We start from the raw sequence: 23,850 nt of genomic DNA on the forward strand, positions 1-23,850 counted from the left end.
TGGTGGTACGGCAAAGTCTTACATTTTTTATCTTATTTTTTAAAATATTCTGATACTTACTTTAATATGGAAATCCCCTCTTTTTTTAAAGACTGATATAATTTGTTTATTGGCATGTTTTGCTGGTTACAAGATATACTAGACAGGATAGGAAAACTCAGCAGGCATAGAAAAAGAAAGGAAATAAAAATCTATCCATATCCATATTTTGGATATATTTTCTTCATTATTTTTTGGGCACACTTATATGTTGATAATTTTGTTTCTTTGTTTTTCTCTTAATACTATAGGAATTATTTCTTCTAGTACAATATTCATGAAAAATACTTTAATAGTAGTTGTTACAGCTGTGTCATTATTCATTTAGTCATTTTTTTCATATTGAGTGTTTAAGTGTTTAGTATTTTAAATATCACTGAAATAAATATCTTTTGTTGGCATCTTTATTTCCTTAAAAGAGTACCCTAGATATACAGTGACTGTACTAAAATTTAAAATATGTGTTTTTAAGAGTTTTGTTACGTATGGTCAATATTCTTCAGGAAAGTTCATTCAATTTGCCAGCCTGGTGTCTGTCCCTCTGGTTTTATTGAGATATAATTGATGTAAAACATTTCACAAGTTTAAGGTGTACAATATGATTTGATATGTGTATGTATTATGAAATGATCACTGCAATAAGTTTAGTTAACATCCATTACCTCATATAATTACAAATTTTTTTTCCCTTGTGCTGAGAATTTGTAAGATCTGTTTCCTTAGTAACTTTCAAATATGCAGCATAGTATGGCTAACCATAATCATCAGAACTTATCTTTTAAGTGGAAGTTTGTACCTTTTGACCACCTTTACCCAATCTCCACATCCGCCCCCCCCTTAATTTGCAAAAGTGTATATCCTTGTTTGTAACCTGAACTCTCAGGACGTTTTTAATAACTTAATCAATATGAATATGACAAATCCTCTTGCAGTCATGATACATGTCAAGAATTAAAATGATTTCTCTTTCAGCTATTGGTTGAGCTCTTTCTATAAAGAAACACTTTCTTTTAACTATATTTTGATTAACCAGCAATTTAGATCCATTTTCCCAGGGATGAGCTTATTTCCTGTCATCCCAGGAAGGTGACTAATTTTTTAAAGTACCATTATAAGTGTGTGTATTTAAAAAACATATTCAACATTTTTTAATCCATTGCAGATAATATTTTTTTAAAGTTAAAATTTCTCATCTTTGGTCAGAGAGAGGCTTTTCAAGTTATTTCCTGAGTTTTTTTTTACATAACTCTAGTAATGTTCGCTATCTGGTGTAGGGAGATATACTAGACTTGTCAGGAAGTCTTGCACATTGCCTAGCCCCAGACTCGAAACAGCTATTTCTCCAAGAACTTCTCATTCCTGTTACTACCAAATGGTGTTGCAAACCATCATATGGGGTGCTGAGGATATTTGTTCCTGGATTGGTACTGTTTCAGTGTCTTTCCAGTGAAAATAGGATTAGGGAATATTTATGTACTTTTAAAGATAAAGTACCTTGGGAGTTCATAGTGGTGCTTTCAATATAAATTCAGTGTTAAATAGTTTTTACATAACTTCTTCTAAATTACATAGATATCTCCTTTCTTCCACACCAGCAATCCCAGTTCTCAAAGACTCAGGGAATGATAAGTATGTTCCATAATTATTTGAGTGGTTTCTCCCACCAGTCTCAGAATAACAATATTAATACCCCCATCATCAGTACTTACTGGAAAGTTAATTTTTTTTTCATTTGCTCTCCCCATTCTCCCCCATTTTTAAAATACATTGTATTATATTGACATTGTAAGCACAAACGACCTTAACACATTCTCCCTTTTGAACACATATTCTCCCATTCACCTCTGACTTCCACAAGTAGCTATTTATTTTGTACTCACAATTCGTATGTCAATGATTTCTAGACATTATTCTGATTCTTCTTATTGTCTGATGTTGTTCTCCTCTGAATATTTCAGCAGGGACTCATGGGAACAATATTCTGTGTTTGCTTGCTAATAGGAGCTTCTTGTTTGAAAGTTAGTTTGGCTAGACATAAAACCCTTAGCTTACGTGTGATTTTTCTGAGTTTCTTAAATACAGTGCTTATTTTCTTTTGGCATAAAGCTTCAAAGGCTAGTGATAAACTAAATTTCTTTACCTTCTAAGTTACTCTTTTTACTTGGATATTCGGAGGACTTTTTTCCTTTGAAGTACAGTTATTGCCAGAATATGTCTTCATGATGTGTGTTCTGGGTCTGTATTCTTAGGTATGCATGTGTGCTGTTTCAATATGTAATTTCCAATAAAAAAAAATTCATGCGGTTTTCTTTAATCACAGTTCTTAGCATTCTGTGTCCTTGTTCTGACTTGTTCTTCAGGACTCCCCTGTTGGCTCTTCGTTGCCTTTTTTCATCATTTGTTGCTTTCTCCTGACTCCTTCTTATGTCTTTCTAATTTCATTTTGGCTTTAAATATTTTTCTTTTCTCTATTCTTTTAACTTGATATCGGCTATATTATTTATTCTTATATTTCTTCTTCTTTAGTCTTCCTGATTTTTTTTGCTTTTATTTCTAATTTCTCCCCAAGTTCTGTCACTTCATTTCTGAGTTTTCTAATTCCAATTTATTTTGTTTTTCATGCCTGCTATTATTTTTTAATGTCTTTAGCTTGCTTGGAAAGAGATGTCAGTGTTGAGAGGCCTTTTCAGTGGATACGTTATGAATGCTGGTCATTCTCTTTTTAGGGTAGTGCCTATGGGACTTAGCCTTGATCCTTTTCTGTTACTCATTTTTACATGAAATTAGTAATCTTCTGAATCTTCAGGATCGTTGGTTCAGTTAGAAGCCATGGCTCAGAAGTTAGGTGTACCCAGAAGTGAGAAGAGCTAATTTCACTGAGCTGCCTCTTTTATTGTTTGCATGTAGCATTAAAAAATATGAAGTCTTGGGGCACCTGGGTGGCTCAGTGGGTTAAGCCGCTGCCTTCGGCTCAGGTATGATCTCAGGGTCCTGGGATTGAGTCCCACATCCAGCTCTCTGCTCAGCAGGGAGCCTGCTTCCTCCTCTCTCTCTCTGCCTGCCTCTCTGCCTACTTGTGATCCCTCTCTCTGTCAAATAAATAATTAAAATCTTAAAAAAAATAAATGAAGTCTTAATTTCTGGAATTTCCTGGCTCTGTCCTCTCTCTCCCATCTAATACCTTCTCCCCATCCCTTATCTGAAACTTCTTTTTCTTTGTCTTCTCTGGACCATCTCTTCACCTCTGTTGACTCTGTCCTGCTCAATTTTGATGATGTACGTAGCAGAAGCGATCCCTGACTGGTCCGTTAGGAGAGTTCAGGAAGGTTAGACTGCTTCAGCACTTTTAGATCTACTGTAGATCTCTTAGATTCATGGGCTGTTAGAATGGACAGAACCCTTCCTGGTTTCAGCTACACTTCTTAAATTTACCTGTTGGACTTCCTGTAGTTCCAGAAGATGAAGGCCAACATGGAAAGCAGAACAAAAAGTATAAGGCTCTCTTGCGCTTCTCCATTTCTCCTGTCCTTTTATACCCATTACTTCCTCTGCTTCTTCCCACGCATTTACTGAGGACATTCAGATCTTGTGGCTGTGGGTGGTTTTGAGGTTTCACAGAATACTTTGTCCCCATTTCTGTTTTAAATGATTTATTTGTTTTTGGTTTTACTGTCTAGTTGCTCAATTTTCTTTAAATGTCAGTTTTTTAAAAATCTAATACACATGCCAAAAAATACACTCTTTTTAAGTGTATATTTCAGCAGTTTTAGTATGCTCACAAAGTTGTACAGCTGCCTGATTACAGAGCATTTTCTTTCTGCTTGTTTTTGTGACTGGTCCTGTGTAGTTTCTACTGCCATCTTTCTAGAATTTGTTGCAACCAATTTGAATTAAAAGTGTCTCTTACCCCTGACTTGTTCAGTTCCCATGTTCCAGGAATAATCCTTGTTAACAGGTACCCATTGAAACATTGTTAACTTTGTACCCGTGCCAGTCTTGAATCCAAACTATTTCCCAAACTGTCAGTGTCAGAAACAGACGTTCTGTTTTTTGATGGTTTGTTGTTGGTTAGGAGTTAGTGGGTTTTGTAGTTTTCAGTGGTGTGAGTCATATGAATACTTAATTTTTCTGTAGATACAATGACTATCCTAGTATTTTTCTAAGTTTTTCCCCATTATTTCTCTAAGAAGCTTGATTTTATGCATGATAGGTAGGAGATAGGAGAATATTTTATTAAGAAAAAGAAAAAAAAAGGAAAGGAGTGGGGCCAAGATGGCAGAGGAGTGGCAGACTGAAATGACATCAGGTCCCAGGAGTTCAACTTCCCAGGAGTTAGATAGTTATCAAACCATTCTGAACACCTACAAATTCAACAGGAGATATTAGAGAAAAAGAGCATCAATTCTAGGAACAGAAAAACGACCACTTTCTGGAAGGTAGGACGTGCGGAGAAGTGAGTCCAAAGCAACGGGAAGATAGACTGCGGGGAGAGGGGCCGGCTCTTTGAAAGTGGTGGAGCAGCAGAGCACAAAATCAGAACTTTTAGAAGTCTGCTCCACTGGGGGACATCACTCCAGAGGCTAAGCAGGGGTGGAGACCTCACAGGGAAAATGTGGTCTCAGGTCCTGTGGGGTCACAGAAAGACCAGGGGTGTCTGAGCATGGCAAAGCTTCCCGGTATCAGAGCCGGGAAGCCAGCTACAGAGACGGAGGCAAGGAGTGAGCTTTCAGAATGGGGTTACCTTAAACTGTGATCCAAGGCACTGTCGGACCACTGCTCTTTGAGGCGGGACCCCCCACAAATGGCAGGTCTGGAGAGAACCCCTCTTTCCTCCTCCAGGAGGAGTGGCACAGGAACGCGTGGCAGGAATCTGCTCAGTTTGGAGACTCCACAAACAGGCCTGTGCACCAGAGATAGAAACGGTCAGTCGCAAGCAGGGTGAGCCTGGAATGTGACCAGAGACCAGGGAGATGGGAGGGATTGTCTGCTTTTCCCTGAGGGTGTACGGAGGATGGGGCACCATACTCTTGGCTTCTCTGGGCCGGAGATTGGGAGGCCACCATTTTTTTTTTTTAAAGATTTTATTTATTTATTTGTCAGAGAGAGAGAGTGAGAGAGCGAGCACAGGTAGAGTGGAAGGCAGAGGCAGAGGGAGAAGCAGGCTCCCTGCGGAGCAAGGAGCTCGATGTGGGACTTGATCCCAGGATGCTGGGATCATGACCTGAGCCAAAGGCAGCTGCTTAACCAACTGAGCCACCCAGGCATCCCGGGAGGCCACCATTTTTATTCCCATCCTCCAGAACTCATATGGAAAGCATTCAGGGAACAAAAGCTACCAAGAGCGAACCCGAGCAGATTATCTAGCCTTGCCCCTGGCAAGGGCAGGGCAGTGGAGTTCCGCCTCGGGCAAAGACATGCGGTACTCACTGCAACAGGCCCCTCCCCTAGAAGATCAGCAAGAGCATCCAGCCAGGACCAGGGGGTGGAAAACAATTTACTATGGTAATGGACATCAAAAGAAAGCTAGGGTGGCGATCCTTATATCAGATAAATTAGATTTTAAGCCAAAGAATATAATAAAGATGAGAAAGAACACTATATCATATTTAAAGGGTCTGTCCAACAAGAAGATCTAACAATTTTAAATATCTATGCCCCTAACATGGGAGCAGCCAACTATATAAATCAATTAATAATGAAATCAAAGAAACACATAGATAATAATACAATAACAGTAAGGGACTTTAATCTCCCCCCCTGAAATGGACAGATCATCCAAGCAAAAGATCAACAAGGAAATAAAGGCCTTAAATGACACACTGGACCAGATGGACATCACAGATATATTCAGAACATTCCATCCCAAAGGAACAGAACACACATTCTTCTCTAGTGCACATGGGACATTCTCCAGAATAGAGCACATCCTGGGTCACAAATCAGGTCTCAACCAGTACCAAAAGATTGGGATCATTCGCTGCATATTTTCAGACCACAATGCTCTGAAGCTAGAGCTCAGTCACAAGAGGAAAGATGGAAAGAACTCAAATACATGAAGGCCAAAGAGCATCCTACTAAAGAATGAATGGGTCAACCAGGAAATTAAAGAAGAATACAAAAAATTCATAGAAACATATGAAAATGAAAAAACAACTGTTCAAAATCTGTGGGACACAGCAAAGGTGGGCCTGAGAGGAAAGTATATAGCAATACAAGCCTTTCTCAAGAAACAAGAAAGGTCTCAAGTGTACAACCTAACCCTACACCTAAAGGAGCTAGAGAAAGAACAGCAAAGAAAGCCTAAACCCAGCAGGAGAAGAGAAATAATAAAGATCAGAGCAGAAATGATATAGAAACCAAAAGAACAGTAGAACAGGTCAATGAAACTAGGAGCTGTTTTACTGAAATAATTGATAAAATTGATAAACCCCTGGCCAGACATATCAAAAAGAAAAGAGAAAGGATCCAAATAAATAAAATCATGAATGAAAGAGGAGAGATCACAACCAACACCAAAGAAATACAAACAATTATAAGAACATATTATGAGCAGCTCTATGCCAGCAAATTTGACAATCTGGAAGAAATGGATGCATTCCTAGAGACATATAAACTACCGAAACTGAACAGGAAGAAACAGAAAATCTGAACAGACCCATAACCAGTAAGGAGATTGAAACAGTTATCAAAAATCTCCTAAGAAACAAGAGCCCAAGACCAGAGAGATCCTGAAGGGAATTGTACCAAATCTTTAAAGAAGAATTAATACCTATTCCCCTGAAACTGTTCCAAGAAATAGAAATGGAGGGGAAAATTCCAAACTCATTTTATGCCAGCATTACCTTGATCCCCAAATCAAAGACCCCATCAAAAAGGAGAACTACAGACCAATATCCTTGATGAACACAGATGCAAAAATTCTCATCAAAATACTAGCCTATAGGATCCAACAGTACTTTAAAAGGATTATTCATCATGACCAAATGGGATTTATTCCTGGGCTGCAAGTTTGGTTCAACATCCGCAAATCAATCAGTGTGATACAACACATTAATAAAAGAAAGAACAAGAACCATATGATACTCTCTGTAGATGCTGTAAAAGCATTTGACAAAGTACAGCATCCTTTCTTGATCAAAACTCTTCAAAGTGTAGGGATAGAGGGTACATACCTCAATATCCTCAAAGCCATGTATGAATCACCCACAGCGAATATCATTCTCAATGGAGAAAAACTGAGAGCTTGGGAACATGGCAGGGATGTCCACTATCACCACTGCTACTTAACATAGTACTAGAAGTCCTAGCCTCAGCAATCAGACAACAAAAAAGAAATAAAAGGCATCTGAATTGGCAAAGAAGAAGGCAAACTCTCACTCTTTGCAGATGATATGATGCCTTATGTGGAAAACCCAAAAGACTCCACTCTAAAACTGCTAGAACTCATATAGGAATTCAGTAAAGTGTAAAGATATAAAATCAATGCCCAGAAATTAGTTGCATTTCTATATACCAACAGCAAGACAGAAGACAGAGAAATTAAAGAGTCAATCCCATTTGCAGTTGCACCCCAAACCATAAGATACCTAGGAATAAACCTAACCAAAGAGGCAAAGAATCTGTACTCAGAAAACTATAAAGTACTCATGAAAGAAATTGAGGAGGATGCAAAAAATGCAAAAACATTCCATGCTCATGGATTGGAAAAATAAATATTGTGAAAATGTCTAAGCTACCTATAGTAATCTTCACATTTAATGCAATCCCTATCAAAATACCATCAATTTTTTTTCAACGAAATGGAACAAATAATCCTAAAAGTTCTATGGAACCAGGAAAGACCCCAAATAGCAAGGAATGTTGAAAAAGAAAGCCAAAGTTGGTGGAATCGCAATTCCAGACTTTAAGCTCTGTTATTACAAAGCTGTCATCATCAAGACAGTATGCACAAAAACAGACACATAGATCAATGGAACAGAATAGAGAGCCCAGAAATAGACCCTCAACTGTACGGTTAACTAATCTTTGACAAAGTAAGAAAACAATGTCCAATGGAAAAAAGACAGTCTTTTCAACAAATGGTGTTGGAAAAATTGGACAGCCACATGCAGAAAAATAAAACTGGACCATTTCCTTACACCACATACAAAAATAGACTCAAAATTGATGAAAAACCTCAATGTGAGACAGGAATCCACCAAAATCCTTGAGGAGAACACAGGCAGCAACCTCTTCAACCTTAGCCACAGCAACTTCTTCCTAGAAACATTGCTAGAGGCAAGGGAAGCAAGGGCAAAAATGAACTATTGGGACTTCATCAAGATCAAAAGCTTTTGCACAGCAAAGGAAACAGTCAACAAAACCAAAAAACAGCTGACAGAATGGGAGAGATATTTGCAAATGGCATATCAGATTAAGGGCTAGTATCTAAAATCTATAAAGAACTTATCAAAATCACACCCAAAGAACAAAGAATCCAATCAAGAAGTGGGCAGAAGACATGAACAGACATTTCTGCAAAGAAGACGTCCGGATGGTCAACAGACACAGAAAAAGTGCTCCACATCACTCGGCATCAGGGAAGTACAAATCAAGATCACAATGAGATACCACCTCACACTAGTCAGAATGGCTACAATTAACCAGTCAGGAGACAACAGAAGTTGGTGAGGATGCAGAGAAAGGGGAACCCTTCTATACTGTTAGTGGGAATGCAAGCTGGTGAGCCACTCTGTCAAACAGTATGGAGGTTCCTCAAAAAGTGGAAAATAGAGCTACCCTATGACCCAGCAATCGCACTACTGGGTATTTACTGTAAAGATACAAATGTAGTGATCCAAAGGGGCACATGCACCTGAATGTTTGTGGTAGCAACATCCACAATAGCCAAACTATGGAAAGAACCTCGATGTCCATCAACAGATGAATGGATAAAGAAGAAGTGATATATATACACACACACGTGTGTGTGTGTGTGCGTGTGTGTGCGTGTGTATAATGGAATACTATGCAGCCATCAAAAGAAATGAAATTTTGCCATTTTGAAGGACATGGTTGGAACTAGTGGGTATTATGCTGAGTGAAATAAGCCAATCAGAGAAAGACAATTATCACTTGAAGTCCCTGATATGAGGAACTTGAGAGGCAGGGTTTGGGGTTTGGGGGGTAGGGAAGGAAAAAAATGAAACAACTTTGGATTAGGAGGGAGACAAACCATAAGAGATTCTTAATCTCACAAAACAAACGAGGGTTGCTGTGGGGAGGGAGTGTATAGAGAGGGTGGTTGGATTGTGGACATTGGGAATGGTATGTGACATGGTGCGTGCTATGAATTGTGTAAGCCTGACAATTCACAGACCTGTCAAATAATACATTATATGTTAATAAAAATAATTAATAAAAAAAGTTTTAGCCCCTCAAAATAAATAAATAAATGAGTTCTTTTCAGCCACAGCGTATTTTGAACACCAAATATTTCTCATCCTGTTTTGTGGGTGTAGATTTAAGTATTTGAGGATAGAGATACTAATATACTATGGTATTCTATGCTTTTATACCGTTCTGTCTTTTTATTTGGAAATAATTATGTGGTTGAAATAGAGGCAAGTCACTAGGATTGCAAGGCATCTTGCAAATATTCTGATTAAAATGAAGTGATGAGGACGGGAGGTGAAGAATCATGGACCAGAGTGAAACCAACTAGATGTTTTCTTTGCACACAGAGCCAGTGATTTCAGCCTTCTCTAATAAATTATGTTTGGGTAGAACTGGAAATATTGGTGGGAAAAGTTTAGTGCTTTAACATGTTGAAGGACCTTCATATATGGTATCACATTTAAATTTTATAACAGCCACATAAGAAAGTCAGAGTAAGAGTGTATTTTCCCATTTTATAAAGAAAAATGTGTAGTGAGAGTGGCTGTGTTATGAGGTCCTGACCTGCTGACATTTTCCCACGGAGTTTTCCTATTCATCAGTAATATGTATCACTGGGGTGCCAGGGTGGCATAGTCGGTTAAGCATCTGACTTCAGCTCAGGTCATCATCCCTGGTTCCTGGGATCGAGCCCCGCGTCAGGCTCCATGCTTAGCATGGTGTCTGCTTCTCCCTCTCCCTCTGTCCCTGCTGTTCCCCCACCTTTGCTTGTGCTCTCTGTCACTCTTTCTCTCAAATAAATAAGATCTTAAAAAAAAAAAATGCATCTGTCATGCTATTGGATATTTTGTGGCACCTGTTCACATGTTTACGTACAGTGGGTGTACCTTCATTTATGATTTCCTGTGGTGTTTGCTTTTTTCCCAGGCGAAGGGTGGAGGTTATGAGAGTGAAGATGCCTATCAAAATGCAGAACTAGTTTTTCTGGATATCCACAATATTCATGTTATGAGAGAATCTTTACGAAAACTTAAGGAGATTGTGTACCCTAACATTGAGGAGACTCACTGGCTGTCTAACTTGGAATCTACTCACTGGCTTGAACATATTAAGGTTCGGTATTTGTTATTATTCCCTTATATTATTACAGAGTATCAGACAAGGGGTTTCTCTGCCCCTCTCTTTCCACACTCTTCTTACAATTGAACTGTAAGATGAAGGTATCTTTCTATACAATGAAAAATGGATAACTCTTTGAAAATTGTAAGTACTTCTAAGCTGTGTTGCTTGAATGAATTAGTTTCCTGTACTGCACATTTGGTTCTCTTGTGGTCTTCTCTCCGCCTCCCTGCCCCGCCCTGGCTGAATTCTTCTCATCCTTCAGACCCCAGTTCTGACTTCTTCTCTTCCATTTTCTCTGCACTTTCACTTTGCTTTCTCCTTCCAGCTCATCAAGTACGACCTTACACTTCATTTAATGGTCTCGTGTCAGTCAGTATATATTCCTAATTCATGGAAACCTGGGCTGGATAAGTTGTTAATGTTTTTGGACCCCTCAGGAGCTAGGGCAGCACCATGTGTGTGAGGGAGGTGAAGTGGTTGAATGAGGGTATGAGGCTAAATGATGTGGAGTCTACCCTGTGAACGCTAGTGTGCCTAGCCTGTCACTGTCGTGTTTGGAGCAGCAGATGTAATTGCACTTTGTACAGTTACATACTTTTCTCAGACGTGGTCTGAATCCCAGTAACACCACGTCCCAAGATGGAGACTCTAGCTGTACACACGTTCATACTGTGAAATAACGAGTAAGGAGCAGACACGTGCTCACATTAGAATCTCTCAAATTTGGATAGAACTGAAGAGAAGGCCAATTTGATCTTACTGAGAATTATAGATTAATTTTATTCTTTCTCTTCCAGATGCTTAGAAGCTTGAGTGTAGCAGAGTGCACACTCTCCTCAGGCAGGGAGCATGTTCCCGGGGGCCCATCTGTTGCAGCGCGTGAAGTGTAAATAGAAAACAGGGACACTTGATTTGAAGCGAACATAAATTGCAATGTCGGCATCTGTAAATGGCAGGGCGTTCTCCCTGAGCATATAACAGCCTCTCCAGAAAGCTCGCTCTGGCAACAAACAGGTCCCCTTATAGGCAGAGGAGATCCGGCTGTGCCTGGCCTGCCTTCTCCACCTGTAGTCCTCACAGCAGCACCTTCTTCAGAGCTCTGCTCAAATACCACCTTCTCAGAAAGGCCTTTCCCCACCATACCTTACAAATAACGGCTCCACTGGCAGGGTGCTCTCACTTCCTGCCCTCTGGCACAGTCTGTATTTTCTTATTTACATGTATCTGGCTGGCCTCACCTGAGTAGAATGTACTAGCCCTTTCTTTGTTTGGTTCACTGCTCTGTCTCTAGCACCTGGAGCAGAACCTGCCACATGGGAAGGGGCTCCAAAATGTTTATTTTATAGGGGAAGGAAGGTGGGATGGTGACCATGGTCTTAGCTTTCCAGCTGTTCTAATACTTTGGGTCAGTGAATCATAAGTCTCAAAACCCACTGAATTACAAGTGGAAGACATTTATAAAGTAGTAAGCTAGGAGTAGTGACGATGGGGCCCAGACACTTAAAAAATGGCTCACAGGTGACTCTGATACAGAGTCAGGATTGACATTGCTTCAGAGTACCCCATTTCCAGAATATGCCTATAGTTACAATTAAAAGGAGGTCATCATGAGATTGTCCAACCCTAGTAAATCTACTTTCTTTCATTCTGATCCATGTTTGTGGACCCACACTGTTCTCCTAGTATGGATCGTCTAGCCGTTGCAGAGAAGACGAGAACTGTATCATTCATTTTAAAGAATATTGTGCTTTTGTGCTGCTTATTTGGCTATATCTAATTCTGTTTAGTTTTGACTCAACTTCAACTTCAGAAAAGTTAATTATTTTGCAGTGTCTGCATATTTTTTAAAAAATCTGAAATTATTTTAAATTATTTTAAATACCAGTTGACATCGTAATATGAATTTTTCATTCATATTAATACAGAAAAATGGCTTCAAGTTTTATACTGGGCTTGCTGTAAGCTATGTGACATATAATAAATAAATGCTCTAGAAGCTATGGGGTAAGAGATCCAATTTTACTGCTTTCCTCTTTATTCTGTTTTGGTTAGGTAGGGATTGTGTAAGTAACGTGTATGACTTCACTTGGCATATTTTTTTATTTAAATAGATGATGTTGGAATATTTGAAGATTCTTAGAAACAGATCTCTTTAAAACCGAATCCTTTTCTCTCACTCATACTTTTGATTTGTACAGAACCAGAACGTACCCTTCGTTTGGCTCTTTCATTGTGTGGATTAATAGGAGCCTGCATTTATGAGGTTTTTCTTGTGATAAAGGCAAAAATCTTCTGCCACTAACAAGAATTCTTTTTAGGAAGGGGCTTTTTTCCTCCATGTGTTATTGAGACAGTTGTCTGTAATAAAACTGTATTTGTTACTTTTGAAGAAGGAAGCACTTAATTTTTAAAAAATTTCACTGAAAACTCTATCTTGCAGCTCATTCTCGCAGGCGCTCTTCGGATCGCTGACAAAGTAGAGTCCGGGAAGACATCTGTGGTGGTGCACTGCAGCGACGGCTGGGACCGCACGGCCCAGCTGACTTCCCTGGCCATGCTCATGCTGGATGGCTACTATCGAAGCATCCGAGGCTTCGAGGTCCTTGTGGAGAAAGAGTGGCTGAGCTTTGGACATCGATTTCAGCTTGTGAGTCTAGAGCCTTGACTCGCAGCGTCACCATGCATCCTACATGAGGCGTGTGAAGACAAAACCTTTTATTCACTAGATACTCACTGAAAACCACTCCTTCATACTAAAGGGGTAAACTTCTAGAGAGAATGTTCTTGTTAGTTGTGGAAAGCCTTAGGATAGCCTCTTGTGGGTGTGCAGTCTGACCAGGGCTGTCGGGACACCTGTGGCTTGGTCTCTTCTGTGATCCCTGCTGGGGGAGACATTAGATACCATTCCTTCATCTGTGCGCCTATCTCTGCCTTCAGGCATGGTTGCAGAATTACAGGCCACTTCTGATCTCGATGTAAAAGGAGCCAAGGATGGCTTAATTATTATTCTTAATTTAAGAATACTTCCAAGTAGCAGTGCTCATGCAGGAACGGGGTTTAAAAAAAAACAGGCTGGGACCAAAAGAAATATCAGAGAAAAAACCAAAAAATTTCCCTCAGAGTGGGAAATAAAACAGCTTTTTGATTATCCTCCTAAAGCATTAACACTGTAATGCGTATACATATGGAGAGTGCTGCAGTTGGTTTTATGGGAATGACACATTTTCCTGCCCTCTCTTTGCCTCAGAATTTATTTTGATGTTGTCGTTCATCTCAAATCTGAGTTGACAGGACCTCAGTGTCCAGGCATTCAGTGTTGAATGTCTTCTGTGGTGTTCCCATGAAATGATTGTATAGTTTCTGCATTAACAGCTCCAGAAATCAGCAGCCGGGCTCTTCCTCAGGCTATCCAGTCTCACTTCAGAAAATCTACCTACCAGAAAGTTCTTTCTCATAGTAAACCAAAATTTACTTCCCATTTCCCCTTTGAAAACAAGAATAGATATGACTACTTAACCAAATGAGATAGCCCTTCAAATATTTAGAAGTAGGTATGTACCCCTATCCTGCCTAACTTCAGCTCTTCTGGCTAAACATTAATTTTCTTCATTGTTTTCCTATCTCAGTCCCCTCTTCACTCCAGTTGTCCTCTGGACTTTGGTCATGTCTTTCATCAAGTGTGGTACACAGAACTAATCACGGTTCCCAAAATAGAGGAATGGGTTTATTATGTCCCTTTCAAAGGGTATTCAGCTTTCAATTTTGCTTTTTTGCTACATCATACTTTGGAGTCATGCACCTTTTAATTAAATAAACATTCATGTAGTTTTTAGCTGTGTTTCTGCTAAAAACTAAATTTGCAATCAGAAAACTTGAGAACAGTAAGCGTGTAGGCCTTGTTTTTCATGTATTATTCATCTGTGTTAGTTGTAATCACCGATTTTGAAGAGTGAAGAGTAGGAATATTTTCCCCAAAAGGAGGAACAGGGTGAGCAAAAGTCTAGATGACATTGAGCTTGCAGGAGTAGAGTTGAGGGAAGGGTGGGGTTAGAGAATCATGGAGGGGGAGACTTAGATTGTCAGAGGCGTTGGAGCCACTGAGAGTGTGCGAGGCTCCTGGCAGCACATTCCTAGAGTAGCTGAAAGACTTTCTGAAAGATGTTTACCCAGATGCAGTCTCGAATGTTAACCTGTACCAGCAGTGTTTACAAATACAGATGACCCTTGCACAATGCACAGTGTAGGAGAGAGGGGTGCAGTCAAAACTCCACACGTAACTGTTGACTCCTCCCCGGAACCTAACTCCCTGTAGCCTGTGGTTGATGGAAGCTTTCCCAATAAGATAAACGATTAACACCTATTTTGTATGTTGTGTGTATGATATACTATATTCTTATAATAAAGGAAGCTGACAAAAGGAAATGTTACTAAGAAAATCATAAGGAAGAGAAAATACTTTTACAGTTCTGTAAAAATAAATCCACATTTAAGTGAACTCACTTGGCCCATTCGTGCTTTTTAAGAGTTCAAGAGTTAACTTGAAAGAAGCAGACAAATTTAAAGGTAGTCTGCTTTTTTGAACTTGAACTGTTAAATAAAACTGGGCTTTTGGAGGATCTTTCCTGATGGCTCACATTTTTCAGTTCTCTCTAAAATATACTTACGGTGAAAAAGCACATTACTAAAACGCTCTTACTTCAAAAAATGGAGTTTTAGTCATTCAGAGATGCACGTGTTTATATCAGTGTGATCAAAATAGTAAACATTTAAGACCATTGGAAATTGCTGTGGATTCCTAGATTGCTAACTCTGGTTCCCTACTCCATCCCCCCTCCCCGTACCCCCAGTTTATCTGAAAGCAGAATTTGGCAATTAAAGGACAGCTGGTCAAGAGGGTACATTCACCTGTTTAATGAAAGGGCAGTGAGTCTCAAACTTTTCATTGTCAGGATCTCTTTCCATTCTTAACAATTATTGGTGACCCCAAAGAACTTCGTTTATATGATTTATATCTACCAGTATTTGTCATATTCGAAATTAAATTTTTATTTGTATTTTTTTATTTTTTAATTTTTTAAAAGATTTTATTTATTTATTTATTTGACAGGCAGAGATCACAAGGAGGCAGAGAGGCAGGCAGAGAGAGAGAGAGAGAGAGGGAAGCAGGCTCCCTGCTGAGCAGAGAACCCGATGCGGGACTCGATCCCAGGACCCTGAGATCATGACCTGAGCCGAAGGCAACGGCTTAACCCACTGAGCCACCCAGGCGCCCCAGAAATTAAATTTTTAAAAAGATTTATTTATTTATTTATTTGACAGACAGAGATCACAAGTAGGCAGAGAGGCAGGCAGAGAGAGAGAGAGAGAGAGAGAGAGAGGGAAGCAGGCTCCCCACTGAGCAGAGCCCGATTCGGGGCTCTATCCCAGGACCCTGGGATCACGACCCGAGCTGAAGGCAGAGGCTTAACCCACCGAGCCATCCAGGCACCCCTAGAAATTGAATTTTTAAAAATGTGTAAATATTAATGAAATAATAAATCTTACTCTGGGTTGCTGTTAATGTCATACCACAATCTGGGTGGCTTGTAAAATTTCAATAGACATTTATTTCTCACAGTTTTGAAGGCTGGAAATCCAAGGTCAGGGTGTCAGCGTAGTCATGTTCTGTGGAAGGCCGTAGATTGTGGGTTGTAGCTTGTCAACCTCTCTGTCCTTATGTGGTGAAGAGAACCAAGGAGCTCTGTGGTGTCTTTATTTTTATTTTTATTTATTTATTTATTTATTAAAAAAAAATTTTTTTTTAAAGATTTTATTTATTTGACAGAGAGATTGAGAGAGAGAGAGATCACAAGTAGGCAGAGAGGCAGGCAGAGAGAGAGGAAGAAGCAGACTCCCTGTGAAGCAGAGAGCCGGACTTGGGGCTCTATCCCAAGAGCCTGGGATCATGACCGGAGCCGAAGGCAGAGGCTTTAACCCACTGAGCCACCCAGGTGCCCCTTTATTTTTATTTTTTTTTAAAGATTTTATTCATTTGTTTGACAGGCAGAGATCACAAGTAGGCAGAGAGGCAGACAGAGACAGAGAGAGAGGAGGAGGATCTCAGGACCGTGAGACCATGACCTGAGCTGGAGGCAGAGGCTTAACCTACTGAGCCACCCAGGCACCCTCTGTAGGGTCTTTTGATGAGAGCACTAATCCCCTCTGCTGGACTTCTACCCTCTTGACTAGCAGCTCCCAGACAATGACTCCTGCCATTACATCTGACATTAGGATTTCAATGTGAATTTTTTTGGCGGCGGGAGGGGGGGGCGACACAAACATTCAGGACATAGTACTACTGTATATTAGCCTAAAGAGCATTTTAAAGAAAACAAGTTGTATTTTCCAAAACAACAATGATAAAAAGGTTAGTGTGAAGGGTGGCATTGTTTTACAGTTTTTGCAAATTCCTTTCATGTCTGGCTTATTAGAAGACAGCCAAATGTCACAACTACTTTATTGCAATGTGTGCTCTTCCTTGACGTAAATGAGGAAAATCTGACCACACACAGATATGCAGGTTGAAATCAGAGTGTTTTGATAGCATTTTCAGGGAATTGTGGATATTCTTTCATACTGTGCCTAAATTTAACAAATGCTGATTTCATCGAGGTTTCTCGTACTGTGAAATCCAAAACTAGATCAATGAGGTTTTCACTGTCCTTTCTATTAAATTTCATTGGTCTGTCTTGAGCTTTGAATAGAGCTTTTACCCATGTGTGATTCTGTAACATCAGGTGTTGGTTATTTGGAAAATACTGGCTTCCTGACTTACACAGCTCTTCGAGAATTAATGCATTTCCTTACAGACTATCATCTCATTTGTGAGCATCACCAGTGATTTTATCAGAAACGTCTATTACCAAGCTTATTTTGACAGGTAGTTTCCCAAAAATCTAATGTGCATTCAAAGCTTGAAAGCTTGAATTTTATCATTTTTCCTTGAAGTGACACATTTGCTTTGTACATTAAAAAAAAAAAAAAGTCTGCAAGACTTTCAAGTCTTAATAACTGTAGTTTATATATATCAGTTCTTTCAAGTCAAAACGATGTTGCATGAGAACGTGGTGTTTTGTACCATCATCTAAGGTTTGCAGCTGCAGAACATTATATGTATTTCCCATTTTGTTATACAGGCTGTCCTTAAGGGGAGAAGACTTAGCAGGATTAATTTTTACTGCTTCATCAAGGAAACTGGCTCTCCCCACCCTTTCATTTGACTGCGAGTGTGTGGCAAGGCAGGGTCTGACACTACTTGTGCAGCTGGATTCCAGTGATTTGCTTGAGTTTTCCTAAGGAACCCAGAGTTTTATCCTTCGTCACTTTTGCACCCTCAGCGTAAATGTTAGTGCATTGAAAAAGGCAAATAACGTTTTAGTATTATTATGAAAATAGTTTTGACATCACAGACCCCTCTCCCTCCCCCACCCCTACCCCCCAGCCCCACCCCCTGGCCCCTGGTAATCTGTGGACCAGACTTAGAATCACTGTTTTGGAGTGTGGAGGGTCCTTTACAGTCATCTGGGGCAAAGGTCCTTAGAAGAGAAAAAAACTGAGAAAGGAGGTGAGTACATGCTTGGAAGGTAGATGTCAAGCATTCTTTACAGGTTTTCAAGAGTTTGTGCTGATGTGATTATTCTTGATAAAGACAGATGAGATAAGATATGACAGGGCCCCCCTGCACACCCTGGCCACATTGTTAAAGGAGACGGGTGCTTCCTGAGGCTGTTGGACAAGTATTTGTTAATATTTAGGGAATATTAAATTTCTGGGACAAAAAATCTGGGGTTCTGAGGTCTGACTGCTCCTGTCTTCCATTATCAACCTCTTAAGATCTGGGTTCCTCTTGTTAAAGTTGTAATTTCCTATTACAAGCATTTATGTCAGTAAATAATATGGCAGTTTGTACATCAAAATGATAACAGAGCCTTCTGCTTGGTAAGACTATGAGTGATTTCTGTTTTCCTTGCTGTGCTCTTTTATTTAATTAATTTCTTAAAGAGTTTGTTTATTTTTGAGAGAGAAAGAATGAGTGGGCGAGAGAGTGGGGCAGAGGGAGAAGCAGGCTCCCCACTGAGCATGGACCCTGATGCGAGGCTCGAGCCCAGGACCCTGGGATCATGACATGAGCCGAAGGCAGAGGCTTTAATCTAATCCATTGAGCCACCCAGGTGCCCCCCTGTGCTCTTATAAAAAGACTTTTGAACTTTAAAAAATACTGGAAGATATTACTTTAATTGGAAAATAAATTTATTTCCATGAAAAAGAAAAGTTCCACAAAGCTCATACAGATTTTCACTCTTTTTGCTCCAGAGACTTGGCCATGGAGATAAGAACCATGCAGATGCAGACAGATCACCTGTTTTCCTTCAGTTTATTGACTGTGTCTGGCAAATGACAAGACAGGTAACTTATCTGGGATAGTCATTCTTACATCTTTCTTTTAAGCCATCCAGAGTTGGGAGGTGTGGTCAGTGATTATCCTACATTGCATGTAAAATGGAAATTCTGGGAAGATTTCTTGGTAATAGAACTATTACTTACTACATTATGAACTAAATTAAAGGACATTATTTGGAGATCGTATTAAACACTTGACAATTTGATCCATTAGCATTTCAACCAGTGGCATTAATAATAACCCGAGAGGTTTCCTCCTTTGTTTTGGACAAGTAGTTAACTGTAATATATTTACCCGGAAGGTCATCTATACAGTGCTAGAGAAGGTAGAGGTGAAGAAATGAAGCAAGTTCACCGGAGCAAAATAAAATCCTGTTTTAAGGAATGGAAAAATACATTTATGTGGGAATAATGAGTAGGTAGATATGTAATAGATTCAGTTCTTTTTGTTCTTAGGCACAGATAGATTGCTTTTTAGACCTTCTATTAACTTTCTAACAAACTGGTTTGAAATATTAATGGTAATGGATTTAGTCTTTTGGAACGATATTGGGGGAGATTGAAAAACACCTACTTTGCTATGGGATCACTTCACTAGTGAGGCGAGAGGTTGGTGTCTTAAACATATTGAACTCAAGAAAAATCATCCCAGAGCTTGGCTACAGGTCACTGCTATGTCAGCTAATTATTTGCCCAAGGGTTTATTAGACCTCAGACAACTGGGAGTCCGGTTTGTTCTTAGTGAGTCCGCCACATGAATATAAAGTAGGGCAGTTGCTGTCTCTGCTTCGCTTTAGGATTACATTTTAGCTTCAAGAAAACACTATTATTTCATTAAAAGAAAATGAATGGTGATCTTTAGATGAAATACACGAATTATATAAGCATTTCCCCCAATGGCATATCGGTTTAGGTGGATTATTTTGAAAGCTGCTGGGTTAAATGCATTGTTGTAGTAGGTATGATGATGGAATGATGAGGCTGGAATTTAAAATATACCTGCTAATGTGTACCACACTTAGAGTTTTGCTCTATAAAAGGCTCTTGGTGTGTTGGGAGAAGGGGAGAAACTTAACTGTAGAGTTTAATGGTGTTTACTACTTTTGGATGAGGTTTGAATTTTTTCTTTGGAATTGCCCTTGAGTTTGTAATGGGAGCTCTGCAAATCCTTGCCAGTCCTTTTTTGGGTGTTTGACCAAAAACAAGAAGAGCCACTATTGACTATTACCAGATTTGATTTCTAAATAACATTTGACTCTTGGCGAAAATTAAATATGCCCTTTGAAAAGACTCAAAAAGCGGTTTGAAGCCATGTCACCATTGATGGCTGGGCACTGCTTTCCCAAGGGAATTCCCCTAAAGGGGCAGCCTGTGTGGATATATGAGTTGATATGTTTGTTAGAAACAAAATCCAATTTGCCAGTTGTTTGCATAGAAGAGTACGCAGTAAGTACCTGCCTCGCTGAATTACTACACGCTGTAGACCTAGAAGCAGCTTCACTCCAATTCTGAGCTTAAGTTACTGCATAGAAAATCAGTTTCAGGGGCGCCTGGGTGGCTCAGTGGGTTAAAGCCTCTGCCTTAGGCTCGGGTCATGATCCCAGGGTCCTGGGATCGAGCCCCATGTCGGGCTTTCTGCTCAGCGGGGAGCCTGCTTCCCTTCCTCTCTCTGTCTGCCTCTTTGTCTACTTGTAATCTCTGTCTGTCAAATAAATAAATAAATTCTAAAAAAAAAAAAAAATCAGTTTCATCTTACATTTCTCTGATGGAACTGAAAGTACGTCATATAGTGATGTGTCTTTATCTTAGACATCCAGTTCTGTTTTCCTGTATGATATTCTGGAACATAGAACCTGTTAGGCATGTTTATGGGCCATCACTCTTTTTGTAAATAATTGAACTTTTGTGCAGCGCCTTAAGTAAGCACACTTGTGAGCGTGACACCGGTTATGTGGCGATTAGCCAGCTTCTCCCTGTCCCCCCACCCTTGGCCCCGGCCCCTCACTCCGGGGTCAGGAAGCAGTTAGTGAAGGGCCCTTCCAATTCGAAAGCCATCAGGAGGAGACAGTATTCCTCCTCTGCTCTCAGAAGTTCCTGCTCCGCTGCCTCCGTTTTGGGGTGGGGACCTGCCCGCCATTGCAGCTCTCTTCTCATGACTGAGCATGTGCTTTTGTTGAAAAGATGAGAAACCGATCACAGGCGTCCGTCGCTCCGTCGGATGGCTGTGTAATGAGTCAGAATGCATTCACAGTTGGCTAATAAGGCTGTGAAGGGTGTGTAACGGTACAGGGGATGGATTTTATTTTGTAAATGAGGGACTGTGATTTGACCAGGTTTCTTACAGGTAATTGGCTTTTTGTTGACATGTGTGCTCCAATCACCTGGTTCAGCTTCACAGCCACAGAAATGATCATTCAAGGCAGGCTAGTTAGCCTTCCTCGTTCGAGAAATTTGCTGTTACCTGCTTCTAAATTTAGGAAATGTGGAGACAAAGACAGTTTCATTCTTATCCCTTGGGCATGCAGTTGAGGCTGTTTTCTTGCACTACTAGGTAGAGATCATTCTAAGACAGACTTGGAACCAATATCTGTTCCCCAAATCTGTAGTCCAGATATTCGTAGACTTTGTTTTCCACAGTCCTGCAGTTGGTACAGTTTTCATGGACACTGATAAAAATTTTTGAAATATTAGCTGGTAAGGGTGGATTATATGAACTCTTTCCCCTCCTGGGATCTGTCCTCCATCCTTGATAAGTTCACCCCCACCCCAGATTTGTTGTTTAGGTAATATTAAGATCCCTGGTCAAGCTCTTATCCTAGGTTAAAGAGGAAGGGCATTTTCTTTTTGCTAGAAAGAGGCTGCTGAACTGCTGATTCCAGGTTTGACTAGGCTGGCTTTTAAATGATCTGCACATCTGCCTTGGATCTTTATTTTTGTGCATTGCTGACATTATCTGGAGACAGTGATATTTTTTGTGTAATCCCTGAAGCAAAAACTATGTTGCTGAAAATTTAAAGAAAATCTTACTATGCTGTTTATGGTCATTTTTGGCAAAGAAAGGCCAAGAGTTGTCAGAATTGCCAAAGTCAAAATTCATCCCTCTTCAAGATTAGGATTAACAAATACAGGGAGATATGGAAACACCAAGGTCACACCATTCAAACTTCTGCTGCACAAGAAAAGGATTTCTCATGGGGAGAAATCTCAGAAAAGTGGTAGAGTGATTTTTGAACAGAGAATGAAGAAGGTAATGCCACAATGGCTTAGAAAAACATAGTTTTGAACATTGTTTAACCTAATTTTAAGAAGCATTACAAAGAATCTCCCCATATATTGGGATAAATATGCTTGAAAAAATGTCCTAATAATTTTGTGTTTGTGGTATTCAATTTGCAGTTTCCTACAGCATTTGAATTCAATGAATATTTTCTCATTACCATTTTGGACCATCTATATAGCTGTTTATTTGGAACATTCCTCTGTAACAGTGAACTTCAGAGAGGAAAAGAGGTAAAATATGAGCCATGACCCTCCCCCCCTTCTACTCCCAATATATGTGATGTTCCCTGCGACAGTTTTCAACCTAACAGTCCTCTTGGGTGATTTCTTTGATCATGTTTTATTCCTATGTATATGATGTATACGATGGCTTCTTTCCATATATCTGAGCCTGATTGGTTTTCAAGTACCTCTGTTGCGAGGCTGAAGGTACCAGCTAGCTGTCAGGTGCAGGTGCGTTTACAGCTGAAAAGTAGTGTCTGCTAAAGAGAACTGAAGTCTGTGTACTCTCAGGAGCACCAGTCCTTGCGGGATGGAAATCCTTCAGAGCAGGTGCAGAAACATCTAATTAGCAAGAAAAACACACATATGAATGAAGAGATCCCCAGATATATGGTACATACGTATGAGCCATTTTAGGTTTTTTTTTTTAATTGTAAAATAATACCATAAAACAACTGAACACTGAAGAGATACTGTGTAGAAAGAAATAACCCCCCGTGTAATTCCACGATTATGACACTAATCTCTGCTTCCCCAGGGAGATCACTGGTAAGTGGTTGGTATTTAGAAGAAACCGTATAAGGATGACATTTCAAGTTTTACTTCTGACCTTGAAATACATGCCTCCTATGTATGAAATTCCAAATCCTCTTGATTGGGTGTCTCCCCTGCATCAGTTTTAATTCCAAAAATGTGGTTGCCAACCAGTTTATTCATGCTCTTCTATAAAGCATTATGGCAAGGAGTGCTTGCTCTGGGGCCAGGCTGCCTGGGATGCAATCTTGGATCTATCCCTTGTCTTGTAACCTTGTGCAAATTCATTTCTGCTTTAGTAAATGGGGAAAAATAGTACTAGTGTGTGGTTCAATAAAATAAACTACAGAACACCATAGTAAGTGCCATGTAGCAGACTGTACGTTCTTTGAAAGCAGGTATTAAAAATTTTTTCTTAAAGATTATTTATTTGAGAGGAAGCACATGAGAGGTGGGGAGCAGCAGAAAGGAGAGGAGAAAGCAGGCTCCCCGCTGAGCATGGAGCCCTACCACATGGGACTTCATCCCAGGATCATGACCTGAGTTGAAGGCAGACGCTGAACCAACTGAGCCACGCAGGTGCCCCAGGAAATTTTGAAAAAATCGTCTCTTCAGTGGCCTCTCTTTTGAGAGGCTTGAATAGGATTTAACTATATCTTGATTTTAAGAAAATAATCTTTTTTTGCTGAGCTGTAATTTGCAGTCCATAAAAGTGTATAATTTAGTAGTTTTCAATTATCTAGAGTTGTACAACTGTCACCACTGCTGACTTTAAACATTGAGAAGTAACCGTGTCCCTGTTTGCAGTTTCTCCCTGGTCTCCTCCCCTGGTCCCTTGGC

At 39.9% G+C, this 23,850-nt stretch overlaps 1 protein-coding gene across 5 annotated transcripts in view; it reads left to right on the forward strand.

The window, feature by feature from the left end:
- Window positions 1-23,850, forward strand: part of MTMR2 (myotubularin related protein 2) — a 123,465-nt gene that overhangs the window by 96,875 nt on the left and 2,740 nt on the right. For all 5 annotated transcript variants that reach the window (XM_004754545.3, XM_004754546.3, XM_045087163.1 and 2 more), the window contains 4 exons: window positions 10,342-10,527; window positions 12,977-13,183; window positions 18,889-18,981; window positions 22,372-22,485. In XM_004754545.3, the coding sequence (XP_004754602.1) occupies window positions 10,342-10,527; window positions 12,977-13,183; window positions 18,889-18,981; window positions 22,372-22,485 (600 nt within the window). The remainder of the gene's footprint in view (window positions 1-10,341; window positions 10,528-12,976; window positions 13,184-18,888; window positions 18,982-22,371; window positions 22,486-23,850) is intronic.

Source organism: Mustela putorius, unplaced genomic scaffold (assembly GCF_011764305.1).
Source record: "Mustela putorius furo isolate JIRA1106 unplaced genomic scaffold, ASM1176430v1.1 tig00001069_pilon_pilon_pilon, whole genome shotgun sequence".
Taxonomy (NCBI): Eukaryota; Metazoa; Chordata; class Mammalia; order Carnivora; family Mustelidae; genus Mustela; species Mustela putorius.